The sequence below is a fragment of the Euphorbia lathyris genome, chromosome 9 (assembly GCF_963576675.1).
Source record: "Euphorbia lathyris chromosome 9, ddEupLath1.1, whole genome shotgun sequence".
NCBI classification, from domain to species: domain Eukaryota; kingdom Viridiplantae; phylum Streptophyta; class Magnoliopsida; order Malpighiales; family Euphorbiaceae; genus Euphorbia; species Euphorbia lathyris.
Genome location: NC_088918.1, coordinates 3,384,572 through 3,398,095, shown reverse-complemented (window position 1 = coordinate 3,398,095; position 13,524 = coordinate 3,384,572). Strand labels below are relative to the sequence as shown.

General features: G+C 35.9%; 1 protein-coding gene across 3 annotated transcripts; it reads right to left on the bottom strand.

Annotated features, from left to right (window-relative positions):
• Positions 1-2,972: 2,972 nt before the first annotated feature.
• LOC136205787 (E3 ubiquitin-protein ligase At3g02290-like) lies at positions 2,973-12,157 on the bottom strand. 3 transcript variants are annotated; one of them, XM_065996572.1, is made up of 5 exons: positions 11,983-12,157; positions 7,505-7,674; positions 5,908-6,340; positions 4,593-4,702; positions 2,973-3,261 (listed from the first exon to the last, which is right to left on the bottom strand). In XM_065996572.1, the coding sequence occupies exons 2-5, from the start codon at positions 7,622-7,624 to the stop codon at positions 3,235-3,237; spliced, it is 690 nt and encodes a 229-aa protein (XP_065852644.1). In that variant the 5' UTR covers positions 7,625-7,674; positions 11,983-12,157; the 3' UTR covers positions 2,973-3,234. The 3 variants fall into 3 exon arrangements, with proteins under 3 accessions (XP_065852644.1, XP_065852645.1, XP_065852646.1); XM_065996573.1 differs by lacking the exon at positions 11,983-12,157 and adding an exon at positions 8,692-8,935; XM_065996574.1 differs by lacking the exon at positions 11,983-12,157 and having other exon boundaries at positions 5,908-6,441; positions 7,505-7,641.
• Between the last annotated feature and the right edge of the window lie 1,367 nt (positions 12,158-13,524).

The window sequence follows — 13,524 nt, the reverse complement described above, 5'->3', positions numbered from 1 at the left end:
GCCCGCGATCAAATAATTTTCTTAATAAATCGAGCTTGAACAATACGTTGAACTCGAACAAGATGTTAAACTCGAACTGAACTCGACCTCATCCATTTTCTGTCTCGAGTCCAACATGATCAAATCTCTGCTCGGCTCGATTACATATAAGTGACTTTGATTCTAGAAGTAAATTGAAATTTGAGGAATTTGGGTAATTTAATGCTTATTTTGAAAACGGTTAGAAAATTCAATAAGAAAGCATTAAAAATAACATGGTGCATTAAAGGGAAAACCTGATAATACAGCTATGCTTTGAAAATATCGGATGTTTTTTTTTCGGCTTAATATATCATTTGCTCCCTGAACTTGTTCAAAATGGTTGATTGGCCCCTTGAACTTTCAAAGTGTCTCGATAGCTCCCTGAACTTACATAAAATGTTCAGTTAGCCCCCTGAACTTGCGTAAAACGTAATCAATTGATCACTCGGTTGCAAAAAAGTAAGTTAAATACGGAAAATTTATTGCACGCGTCTTAAAAAAGTAAAACAATCAAGATCGGGGTATTACGGTTGTAATATTAGAGAATACAAGGTTCATAGTTGAGCAAGTAATAACTTCATTTTTACTCTATTCTTAAATTATGTAATAACATTTTAAGACACGTGGAATACATATTCCGTATTTAACTTACTTTTTTGCAACCGAGTGATCAATTGATTACGTTTTACGCAAGTTCAAGGGGCTAAGTAAACATTTTATGCAAGTTCAGGGGGCTATCGAGACATTTTAAAAGTTCAAGGGGCCAATCAACCATTTTAGACAAGTTCAGGGGACAAATGATGTATTAAGCCTTTTTTCTCTCGTTTCATATGATATCAGTAATGAACCATGAAATGGGTAGGACCTGTCTCTTTTAAATGTATAGCACAACTCTTCCTTTTTTCACGGCTGTATTAGTCTAGCGGAGTTTAACCTGTTCACACTCGACTCCTTAGAAAATTGATGCACTCGAACTCAACATTTTATTTGACACTAGCAGATAAATTACATACGTGGTATACAACCTTTATATTATTTTATACTTTGATGCGCTATTTTTTGGCGACCTCCTACTAAAGTGTACAACCGGTAATTATCGGTCAATGCAAAATCAATACGCTATGTCAGCAATTTTAACCTCCTTAAAAGTCAAAATTACTGACGTGACACGTTGACTTTGTATTGATCGGTTACGATTACCGGCTGTGCACTTTAATAGAAAGTCACCAAAAAATTGCACAAACAATATTTTAAAAACCGAACCGAAAGTCGAACCGAATTGACAACTGCATCAGGAGTCAACTGGTTCAACCGGTTAACTCAGATTGGTTGAACCAGATAACTTCATAAATAATATATGTTTTTTAATTTAGTTTAAATTATAAAATTTACTAACAATTTTAAATTTTATTTTATGTATATTTAAAATTTGAATACTAACTAAACTTTGTTTATATTGCAAGATCAATTAAGCTTTTAATAATATTAATAATATATAAAAAAATGCTAAATAATATTTTAAATTTTAAGTACTAGTGTAATATACAAGTATATAGTATTGTTATTTATCATAAATTGATAGCTTAGTGATAAGATGGTATATAACAATATCTAAAAATAGTAATATCAAATGAATTAATATATAAAAAAATATGTATTTATAACATATATCCACAAAAACGTGTTAAAAGAACATTTCAACAACAATGTATTAAGCAAGTAAAAAATAATGTCCACAAGTAATATAATTAAAACATTATTCTTAAAGTCTTCTATCATATCATGAAAACAAGCAAAGAACGCAATTAAATAAAAATATCCGAAAATAATACATAAAATTTACCACGACAATATTTAAAAGTGAATTATAATAAAGCAAAAAAAACCTTTTTTTTTGTTTTGATCGTCGCCCAGACGGCTCCTAAGTGGTCTCAAGGCGGCTAAAACACGGCCAGGGACCAAAAAAGCCCACGGAGCCTAAGCGGAGAAAATCGGAACAGACTCGAATTTGAACGCCTAGACTCATTTATAAATCGAGCTTTTATCGAGTCGAGCCGATCTCGCTATCAATACCTTGACCTAAAAAAAGTAATCCTTCTCGATAAAGTCGGTTGATTGGAATAAAATTTTATCCTTTAGAAACCGTACATACACCTTTTGATGCATACGGCTCACCAAGAAATCACAAACGGGAAATTTAAAATGCTCGAGGATGGAAATGAGGGAATGTCACTCATCTCATTTACAGCCCTACTTCTTTTATTCTGTTCACACATACTACCTGAGCTTCAAAAATGCTTCCCCAGAAATATCTCCATTGCTGCATAGGCATATAACACCCGTTGCTGCATAGGCATATAACACATCAAATTAGCAACAACCGAACCCGCAAAAAAAAAAAAAAAAAAAAAAATCAGTTACGTGAGATTATCTCTGATAATAAGTCCTCATATTTAGGCAGCCAAAATTTGCTTAAAGAGATCAAAAGGCTTTATTCTTCCTTTGAGTCCATCAGTTTTGGGCATGTGTTCAAAGAGCAGAACAGGGTTGCCACCGCCTTGCTGCCGAGGGCCGGAAGAGGATGCTTGGGGTCTCTACCTCGTCGCCTCCTGACTTCCTTTATTCTTTACTTTCTGCTGATCAAGTGGGGGTTAGCTTTCCCAGACTAATCCTGGGTTAATTCTTCTGGTTTTTGTTTTTTCTTCTTTCTTTGCCTACCAAAAAAAACAAAATAACTGAGTAAACTGTAACATTTCTCAACTCATGTTCTTTCTTTCCGAAACGCACAAAACGCAAATATAGACACTGCAATTATGATTCAAATTGTCCAGAAGTATCGGGTTCAAAACCTACCAAAGGCGGAAATATGGAGTCGCAACAGAACCAGGAACATCGTTACAAGCAGTGCAACAATTTATCTACGTGTGTGTCCGTGTGTATGCAGACAACAGTAAAGAGTAACTAATATTGATTAGTTTGCATGAGAATAATGTTTACAGTTGGTAACGGTAAATTTACATTGATCAGTAGTTTCGATAACGCAAAACGCGTAGCGCAAACGTTTTACGGTATAGTAGAATATTACAAGGTAGTGGTAAGTAAATTAAATGGACAATAACTTTCTTGTTCAAGAAAGTTAATAAGAACAGAAGGCTTTTATTTACAAGTCCCCCGTAAACTCTTGCGTCTTTACTCTGCAATGAGCTGCACAACTCAAGGGCTTTCGCAAAACTCCATCTCCTGAAATTCCATAAAGACGACATTCGTGTTAGGCGTGCCCAAAAACATCTATTGTTACTAATTTATTATCAGAACTATATCATATTAATTACTTCAATAATAACAACTAACATGAGAATTTTGTGGCGGTAAATTATAGAAAGAGAGATAAGAACAGGGGAATCTATAGGGATTTTATTACATGGAGACATTAACAAACAAGTCGAGCCTGAGCTTCCTTAAGTTCGGCTTGAAAGCTCATGAACCGTCTCGATTATTTTTTAATTACTATATATATCATTAATCTTTAATTCAAAATAAAAATAATTAATGACATGGAAAGAAAAGATAATGAGTAATTAGTCTTCGATTATGACTCTCAACTAGTCACAATTTACAAGGCCAGTAAAGAAAACTTAACGGTTCCTTTGGCTAGTCCGAAAATTAGGGATTCGAAATTTAAAATACAAATTCTAAAAACTAATCAGTTTCTCCGTCCTCAAGTTCTCTCTCTACTCACAACTACTGTCCATAGCAAGCATGTCAGCAATAAGGCCATCTATGAATTTAAATTCTCCGACCACCAATAGTAACTAATATTCTTGGAGCTCGGCCATAAATAAGTGATTATTTTATCTTTTTTTTAATCTTTTGAACTCACGTGGAGTATTTTATTTAGTTTTTTATGCTACTTATTCTGGTTAAAGCTCCGTAAAAGCTCGGCTTAGTCAAAGCTCGGCTCGAGAGGGCTTGACTTAAATATTAACGAGTCAATACCAAGCCTATCTAGGTTCAGTATTGGTTAGGCTCTTTAATGCCCCTACTTGGCATAAATATATTCGGTTAGGCCCGTAAAGAACACTTAACAGCTGCTTTGGCTAGTCCAAAAATTAGAAATTCGAAAGTTCAAAATATAAATCCTAAAGACTAACTCCTTTCTCAAGTTCTATCTCTACTTTGTCATCCACACTGATAGTACAAACAACTACAGTCCATACATAAGCATGTCGGCAACAAGGCCATATGCTATCTGTGAGTTTGTATTCTCCGACCACCAATAGCAACTACTATTCTTGGAGCTCGGCCACGAAGAGTGGTTATTTTTTATCTTTTAAACTCAAATGGAGTTTTTAATAGGAAAGTGTTTAGTTTTTTATGCATGTACGATGAATCTAGTTAAAGCTCGGCTTGGTCAAACCTCAGGTCGAGAGTAACGAACCAATACCGAGCCTACCTAGGTTCGGTATCGGTTAGTCTCGTTAATACCCCTACTTCAAGTCTATTCAGTCCATCATATCGAGTTAACATTCTAAAATATCAGATATTCAGAAAAAAAGAGGACTCACACGTACCTTGCCACATACTGGACAATTTTCACTTCTTTCCAACCATTCATAGATACAACCAAGGTGAAAATGATGAGAACATTTTGTTGGGATTTTAGGATTTTCTATGGTGTATTCTGCAAGAACAAATAATATTTTCATCACTGATAAGCAACTAATTAGAATCAAGGTTATAAAAGATGCAGGCGTTTGTCAGGCAGTCAGGGCCCTTGGGATTAATCCTGTATTTTTTAATTTTCTTATAATGCAATTAAAATATGCATTATACTATCTAAAATGATAATATAAAATGATTTAACTATGATGCACGGAAACTCTTCATGACATGTGTTTCCCCGTTTCCGGCAGATGTGGGAAACAGAAACTCTCAGAAACTGATACGAAACGTTTCCGGGCATGTTTCCGTAAGTATCCAAAATATGAAACACGTCTCTCAGTTTTTAAACAGTTTTCCCTACCTATTTCGATTAAAATTCTGGAAATTCAAACTTTTTATTTTGCGATTCCTATTCAATCTAAGATAGGGAAAATTGAAACTTCCTATTTGAAAGATAATTCCTTCCTTGTATCCTTCAATTTAAAAAACTTACCAATATTTCTTTCTCCTGTAACCCTTGTCGCTTGAATCTCGATTGAGCTTGGACTTTATTCATCTTGTTTTTTTAATATTTATAAATATGCCCCTATATTTTTAATATTTACACGTTTCCCCCACGTTTCCATATCCTATGTTTTTCAGAAATTAGGTTTCCCATTTCAGTTTCTGTATCCGTTTCCATTTCCGTGCAACATAGTGATTTAATATAGAAAACATGTAATTTGTAACATATATCCTTTAAAACGTGTCAAAAACTATGAAACAATGTCCTTCAAGTCTTCAGTCATATCATGGAAACAAGTAGAAAACGCAATTAGTAAAGAATATCCGAAGATAATAAACACAATTCACCAAAAAACATGGGACAATATTCAAAAGTAACTTATAATAAGAGTAAGTTCCAAAAAAAAAACTTGTGGTTACACGAATTGACAATTCATGTACCCACAGTAGTTTTTTTGGAATTTTACCCTTGTGAAAAAACAAAAAATCAAAATAATAATGAAAAAAAAAACGTTTTTTTTTTGTTTTGATCGCTGCCCAGGCAGCCCCAAGGAAGCCTCTCAAGGCCGCTTCGAGGCAGCCTAGGCGGCCAAAAAATGACCAGGAGGCCTAGGTGGAGAAAATCGGAATGGATTCTCGATTTTGAGCGCCTAGGCGGCCTTGTTCTTGAACACTGATTAGAATACAGTGCACCCATATATGCATTGGTATTATATTTACCTTCAAGACATGTAGGACACACGTCTTCATCTTCAGAAGACTGCTGCACATAACACTGTCCATACGCAACTTTCATTGCCGAAAATTTGTCGGAAGACTCAGAATGACTCAATTTATTTTCATCATCAGAATCACCCCCAATCCGTTTCTTCCCCAAACCAGATGATTCCAGCCCAGAATTGCTCATAGTTCTTCGCAATGGCTGTGATTCTTCTTGGAAATGAGTCATTGACTTCCTAGATACTAAACCGTCCCGCTGTAAACGAGCATATCGCTGATCAGCATCGAATGGTGCAGGTCTGGGCAATAAGACATGAGTATCACTTGTCGAACCGTCTAGTGAACCAATGCCGACATTCGTTGATGTTAACGAAGTACCTCCTTGGGTCGGTGATATTGGCCGACTTTCAAGTCTATGAAACATCATAACATACTGCGTTTGCATGAAGAGGATAACTTAAGCATGCCACAGAACTAAAATTACGTAAAAACGAGTAGAAATTACGGGAATGACTTTAATCAGATTCAAAGAGCCTGCAAAATTAGATGTATCACGAGTAAAAGACAAGGTGTTAAGACATCCAGGGAATGAATTTTCCCTTCATTTATCTCCTGGTGCTAACTTTTGTGAACCAAGATAATCATATTATATATCTGAACTTGGCCCCTGTCTCCAAAGTTTGAGCATAATGCAAATATAGATTTACTTCACAAATTGATTTTACATATTGCTGCACACGAATTGCCGAATTGGTGGGGACACAAAACACCATTACTTTTCCGTCACTAGTTTTCCCGTGTTTTGTGTTCGTTTCCATTTCCATTACCGTTTCCTAGCTATATTTTTTCAGAAACATGCGTTACTTTCCATTTCCATTTCGGTGCAACATAGCTAGACAGCCCTTTTAAATCCATCATTTGCCAACCAAACAACTAATTACAAAAAAAAGGTACATTTTGAAATTTGCACTTACTCAAATCCTCTTGGAAAAAACTTCCATGTAGAACGAGGCTCCACGAAACCACAAGATTATGAGTCGTAAAATGCACATATATGCTTAAGAAAATACACTACTTAAAGGGATGCCAGCTCAAACTTGGCTAAGCATTAAGCAACATTCTAAGAAAGTTTTTGCCCAAGTAGTGCAGTTGAGACTTGAGCAGTAGTATTTACGGCTGTAAATGAGCCGAGCCGCTAATTCGGCTTGATAAAAGCTCGACCGTGTTCGGCTTGATTTATAAACGAGCTGAGCTTGAATGCTCACGTGAAGACTCGTTTATAGGTTCATGAACAAGCTTGATTATAATGTTCACGTAACTTGTGCTAAAGAAATTTCAAATGAACATAATTAATGAGTTGTTCGCGATCGAAGTTCGTAAACAAAATTAAAGAGCCAAAGCTCGTGAACAAGCTCGCGAGCTGCTCACGAACAAGATGTTGAGTTCGAGCTCGTTAATTTTCTGACAAGCCGAGCATGAGCAGTCCAAAGCTTGGCTCGGTTCGAGTATTCAACCAGATTCAAACAATTGCAATAAGAACCTAGATCGATCAGTAAAGACATCTGAGAGTAAAATTGCTTAAAATTTCAATCCTTACCCCACAAAGTAACTGGTGGAAAAAGACTCTTAGACAGAGGCAGTGCCTATACATTGAATTTCCAGCATAAGCATATTCTTCAAATTCATCGTTGCACGGACAGCAACAGAGTGCACCCATTTTTAGGCTTCAAGCCCGTATCCAAAACAATTGAATTAACTGTTCCCAACCTGGAAATCAAATAGTTAAAACCAAAGATTCAGTATTCCTTACAATTCAAGTTCACAAAAAGCATTCAAATTTGATAGATAGTGTCGTGTCAGAAGTGACTACATATGTCAGCAGCATTGAAAGATCCTCGAATAAATGCTGCATTGGAGCATTATTTCATGTTGATTGCCCGGTTAGAAATAATGCTGTGATAATGCTCTGAAAACTAGGGTGAAATCATATAAAGAGTATTCGATTTTAAAATTGCAAAGAAGTCGGACAAAGATTGTCCGACTTCTTCACATAGATTCCCATCAAAAAGCAGCACGGACACTCGTGCTGCGTTTGGAACTATCTTCGTCCGACTTCCTTGTTAGATGTCGGACAAAACCGTGGGGTTAAGTACGATGTGAAGAAGGACAATCTTTGTCCTTTAAACTCGGATAATATCCGATTTCACTCAAGTTTACCTACCACTGTCACAGACATTATTCTAACCGGACAATCACCGTGAAATAACGCTCCAATTGAGCATTATCCAGAGCATTTATAGCATTATTTCAGGTTGATTGTTCAGTTAGAAATAATGCCTGTGATAGTGTCTGGCTTCTTGGCAATTTTAAAATCGGATAATCCAATTTCACACTAGTTCACAGAGCAGTATCACATCATTATTTTTAACCAGACAATCAAACTTGAAATGATGCTCCGATTGAGCATTATCCAGAGCATTTATTCGAGATCCTTGATAACATCAAAAAAATAAAATTAAAAAGCTCATCAACCAGTTTCCCCAAGAAGAAAGTCAACAAAGTAAAAGTAAAACTCCTAATTTGAGAAATACACAACACAAAACTTGCAGAAAACTGAGAAATTCTAACAGTGTCTGTAATTTTCATTACCAAAAGAAGCATTTACAATTACATAGCTATAAGACGAAGAAGAAATGCGAAGAATGATGAAATTGGGGAGTGAAACTCTAGGGTTTGTATTGTGGAAGTAAGAATAGAAAGAGGAAAAGAGTGCAGAACACATACCTTGACTTTGCTCTGGATAATGCTCCATTGGAGCATTATTTCACGCTGATTGTCCGGTTAGAAATAATGTCCGTGACAATGCTCTGTAAACTAGTTGCAAAGAAGTCGGGTAAATTTCACTGATGGTGTACAACCTTTGTCCAATTTCACACTTTGGTGTACAACCTTCAATTTGTCTCACTAATATATACGAACTTATAGGTGACCTCTCACTTTGGTGTACAGCAGGTAAAAATGACCGGTCAACGCGCCACGTCAGCAGTTTGACCGGTCAAAAAGTCAAAATTTAACTCACCTAATATAAAATTACTATTCTACCCTCTATTTCCTCCTCCCCTTCCCTTTCCCTTTCCCTTTCTCTCTCCAACTCCTCACTCCCTAAAGATCAACACGAAGAGAATGATCAGAGAAGATTTAACAATATAAACAATTAACGCAACAAGAAACAACTGGAACCAAAATCTATATTTCTACATATGAAAAATAAGTTCTCCTGCAACTATTCAATTTAAACCCTGATTTAAACAATCACTTTTCTATATTCAGTAATTTATTATATCTGCAGAAACTCATGGGTTGCTCCTCTTCTCTGCCATTTTTTTCTAAGTCCTCGACTTTATTGCTTCAAAATGACTGGGCTTGTATCATTGTGATCTAGTTTATTTTTTCTATTCTTTTTATCAAATTGGATGAACTGTTAATGATCAGATGTTAATAGAATTACAAGCTTGGGCTGTAACGGAAAAGATTACAGTGCGTAATATTGGAGAATTTCTTTTTAGGTGCAATTTACTGCTTTAAAATTTTTTATTACTTTAATCCCTTTTCCGATAAAACTGACAAAAAATTTCAGCTGAGAATCCCATTTATGGTGCTTGGCCGCTGGCGTCGTCGAAGAGCGTATTGATAAACAGAGGAGAAGAAGGCGAATCTTTGAATAGAGAATTGGGTAAGGCTCCTTATAAGAAATCTAAGACGAGACGCTTGTTCATACATTCAATTTGAAGGTAAAATAGTTACAGATGAAATTTGTTGAGAGAGTTTGTTAGTGGAAGAAGTTGTCGGCCAGCTACAAGGGCGGGATACTCTGGGTGTCTGCTTGGAAAGATGGTTTAAAAGGGGTAATTGGATATTATCTTGATTCATTACCTTCCTCCTCAAATTGATCTTCACTCTTATCAACAATATCACAGTTGGATCTAAGGGAAAGATGGAAGGAAGAGAAACAAAGTAGAGAGAAGTTAGAGGGAAAGGGAAGGGGAGGAGAAAATAGAGGGTATAATAGTAATTTTATATTAAGTGGGTTAAATTTTGACTTTTTGACCGGTCAAACTGCTGACGTGGCACGTTGACCGGTCATTTTTACCTGCTGTACACGAAAGTGGGAGGTCACCTATAAGTTCGTATATATTAGTGAGACAAATTGAAGGTTGTACACCAAAGTGTGAAATGAGGTAAAGGTTGTACACCATCGATGAAATTTACCTGAAAGAAGTCGGACAAAGGTTGTCTGACTTATTCATATAGTACATAACCCGAGCAATAATGCTCGAGTTACTGTTTTGTCCAAAAGCAGCACAGTTCTCCGTGCTGCTTTTGAGTGGGAATCTCTGTAATGTGAAGAAGTCGGACAATGTTTGTCCGACTTCTTTGCAATTTTTAATCGATTTCACTCAAGTTTACATACCACTATCACAGACATTATTCTAACCGGACAATCACCGTGAAATAATGCTCCAATGGAGCATTATCCAGAGCATTTATAGCATTATTTCAGGTTGATTTGTGATAGTGTCCAGCTTCTTGGTAATTTTAAAATCGAATAATCTTTATCTCAAGTTTACATACCACTATCACAGGCATTATTCTAACCGGACAATCACCATGAAATAACGCTCCAATGGAGCATTATCCAGAGCATTTATAGCATTATTTCACGTTGATTGTCCGGTTAGAACTAATGCATGTGATATTGTCTGGCTTCTTTGCAATTTTAAAATCATATTTTTATCCGATTTCACACTAGTTTACAGAGCAATATCACGGCATTATTTTTAACCGGACAATCAACTTGAAATAATGCTCCAATGGAGCATTTACTCAAGATCCTCATACAGAATGATTGATAACATCAAAAAAAAAGAAAATTAAAAACCTCATCAACCAGTTTCCACAAGAAGAAAGTCACCAAAGTAAAAGTAAAACTCCTAATTTGAGAAATAATCACAACACAGAACTTGTAGAAAACTGAGAAATTCTAACAGTGACTGTAATTTTCATTACCAAAAGAAGAATTTACAACTACACAGCTATAAGACGAAGAAGAAATGCGAAGAATGATGGAATTAGGAAGTGATTCTCTAGGGTTTGTATTGTGGAACACATACCTTGACCTTGCTCTGCATAATGCTCCATTGGAGCATTATTTCATGTTGATTGTCTGGTTAGAAATAATGACCGTGACAATGCTATGTAAAGTAGGGTGAAAATCAAATAAAGATTATCCGATTTTAAAATTGCAAAGAAGTCGGACAAAGATTGTTTGACTTCTTCATATAGTATGTAACCCGAGCAATAATGCTCGAGTTACGGGTTTGTCCAAAAGCAGCACAGTTCTGCGTGCTGCTTTTGAGTGGGAATCTCTATGATGTGAAGAAGCCGGACAATCTTTGTCCTACTTCTTTGCAATTTTAAACTCGGATAATCTTTATCTGATTTCACTCAAGTTTACCTACCACTATAACAACATTATTCTAACAGGACAACCACCGTGAAATAATGCTCCAATGGAGCATTATCCAGAGCAGTTATAACATTATTTCAGGTTGATTGTCCAGTTAGAAATAATGCTGGTGATAGTGTCCAGCTACTTGGCAATTTTAAAATCTGATAATCCTATTTCATACTTAGTTTACAGAGCACTATCACGTCATCATTTTTAACCAGACAATCAAACTTGAAATGATGCTCCGATTGAGCATTTATTAAAGATCCTTGATAACATCAAAAAAATAAAACTAAAAAGCTCATCAACCAGCTTCCACAAAAAGAAAGTCAACAAAGTAAAAGTAAAACTCCTAATTTCAGAAAGAATCACAACACAAAACTTGCAGAAAACTGAGAAATTCTAACAGTGGCTGTAATTTTTTATTATCAAACGAAAAATTTACAATTACATAGCTATACGACGAAGAAGAAATGCGAAGAATGATGAAATTGGGGAGTGAAACTCTAGGGTTTGTATTGTGGAAGTAAGAACAGAAAGAGGAAAAGAGAGCAGAGAGCACATACCTTGACCTTGACCTTGCAGAGTGGAGAAGAGAGTGAAGATGGAAGATCTGGCGGTGGAGGCAGAGTGATAATCTGGAAAAACGCGCCAAATGGGAGTGGAGATAGAGGAATCGGATTAATGGCGGAGATGAGATGGATAGCGTTGGCTGATTATAATTGTAATAAGTTAATCTATAATTAATGAAGCTAGTAGAAATGTGGATTTGGTGAGGGTGTGGACCAATTCTTATAAATCACATCAAATCAAATTCCATTTATGTCAATTTAGTGTTACTATTAAAAAAAGCAAAAAAAAAAAAAAAATTACACAGCGTATTGAAAGCAATTTATGTTCAGTGCAATTTTATTCCTAATATTGATAATTAAAAATAATTTTATCCATAATTTTGATAAGTTATATTAATTTTATGCAAATTATTATAATTATTCGGTTTTCTATATCAAATGAAGGGCCTCTCATACATATTTTGACACGTGTAACATAGACCCATATATATTATAAAAGACCTCACTATTTTAATTATTACATGAGGTCACACTACGCGTGTCCAAATGTGAATTGGGGATCTTTTGAGTGACATGAAAGACCGAGTGCTTAATATAAGAACTCCAATTTTAGACATTATTATAAAAACAGATATTTTATTCCATATTCTGCACCAATTACACATCAGTTGATTAAAAAAATCATATTCTTTATAATTTAATAATAGTATTGGAGATTACACATCAGTTGATTAAACATATTTGAAGTTTTTTTCTAACTCGTACAAAATACAGTGTACTTTTTTAATTTTTTTTTTACGTTTTGATAACTGGTGATGAACTTTCAACCGGATTCCTTCCCTGCGGGAGGTGTCGTTGGATTTGACGGGGGAAGCTCCGATGCCAAAGTCAGTATATAGTGACAAAGATAAACTGTAATGACAAAGTAGGGTTTGGGAGAGTGTGAATGTGTACCTCAATAGCTTGGAATGCAAGCTATTTATAGTCGTATAGTTGTAACCCTCGGTAACTGGAAAGTCTCCATTAATGCCTCATTAATGGCGGTTACTGATCTTATTCAAGTATGATCGTTAGCTCATTAATGGGTTATTAGTTGCCTTTATTGAGGATCGGCTCAACCGTTCGACGGGCGGATCGAGGTATGATGGCGAGTCTCCCGTAGGTTTGACTATGGATAGCGTGTGGAGGAATCTACGTGATCCGCCACTTTGATGGCTTGCTCGATACGCCATGGCTTTCCTGGTCGTCCGAATACGCAGTCGTTTTGGTTAATATCCCTTTCAGTCCCGTGGATAATATCTCAATATTATTAGAAGTCCCCCCAAAGTAACGTTAAAGTTTTCCTGGCGTGCCGTCAAGAGCTGACGCATTTATTATTGCTCTGTTCCAGACCATCCACCGTGTGACAGGTGTCCGGGACACTCCGCTCGAGGTACATGACGGCACCTTTTCAAACTCTTTCTTTCTCTTTCTTCCTCATTTGCTAATTTTCTTTCGATCTTGTTTGCATTTTTCCAGAGCTTTTCCGGCGTCAAG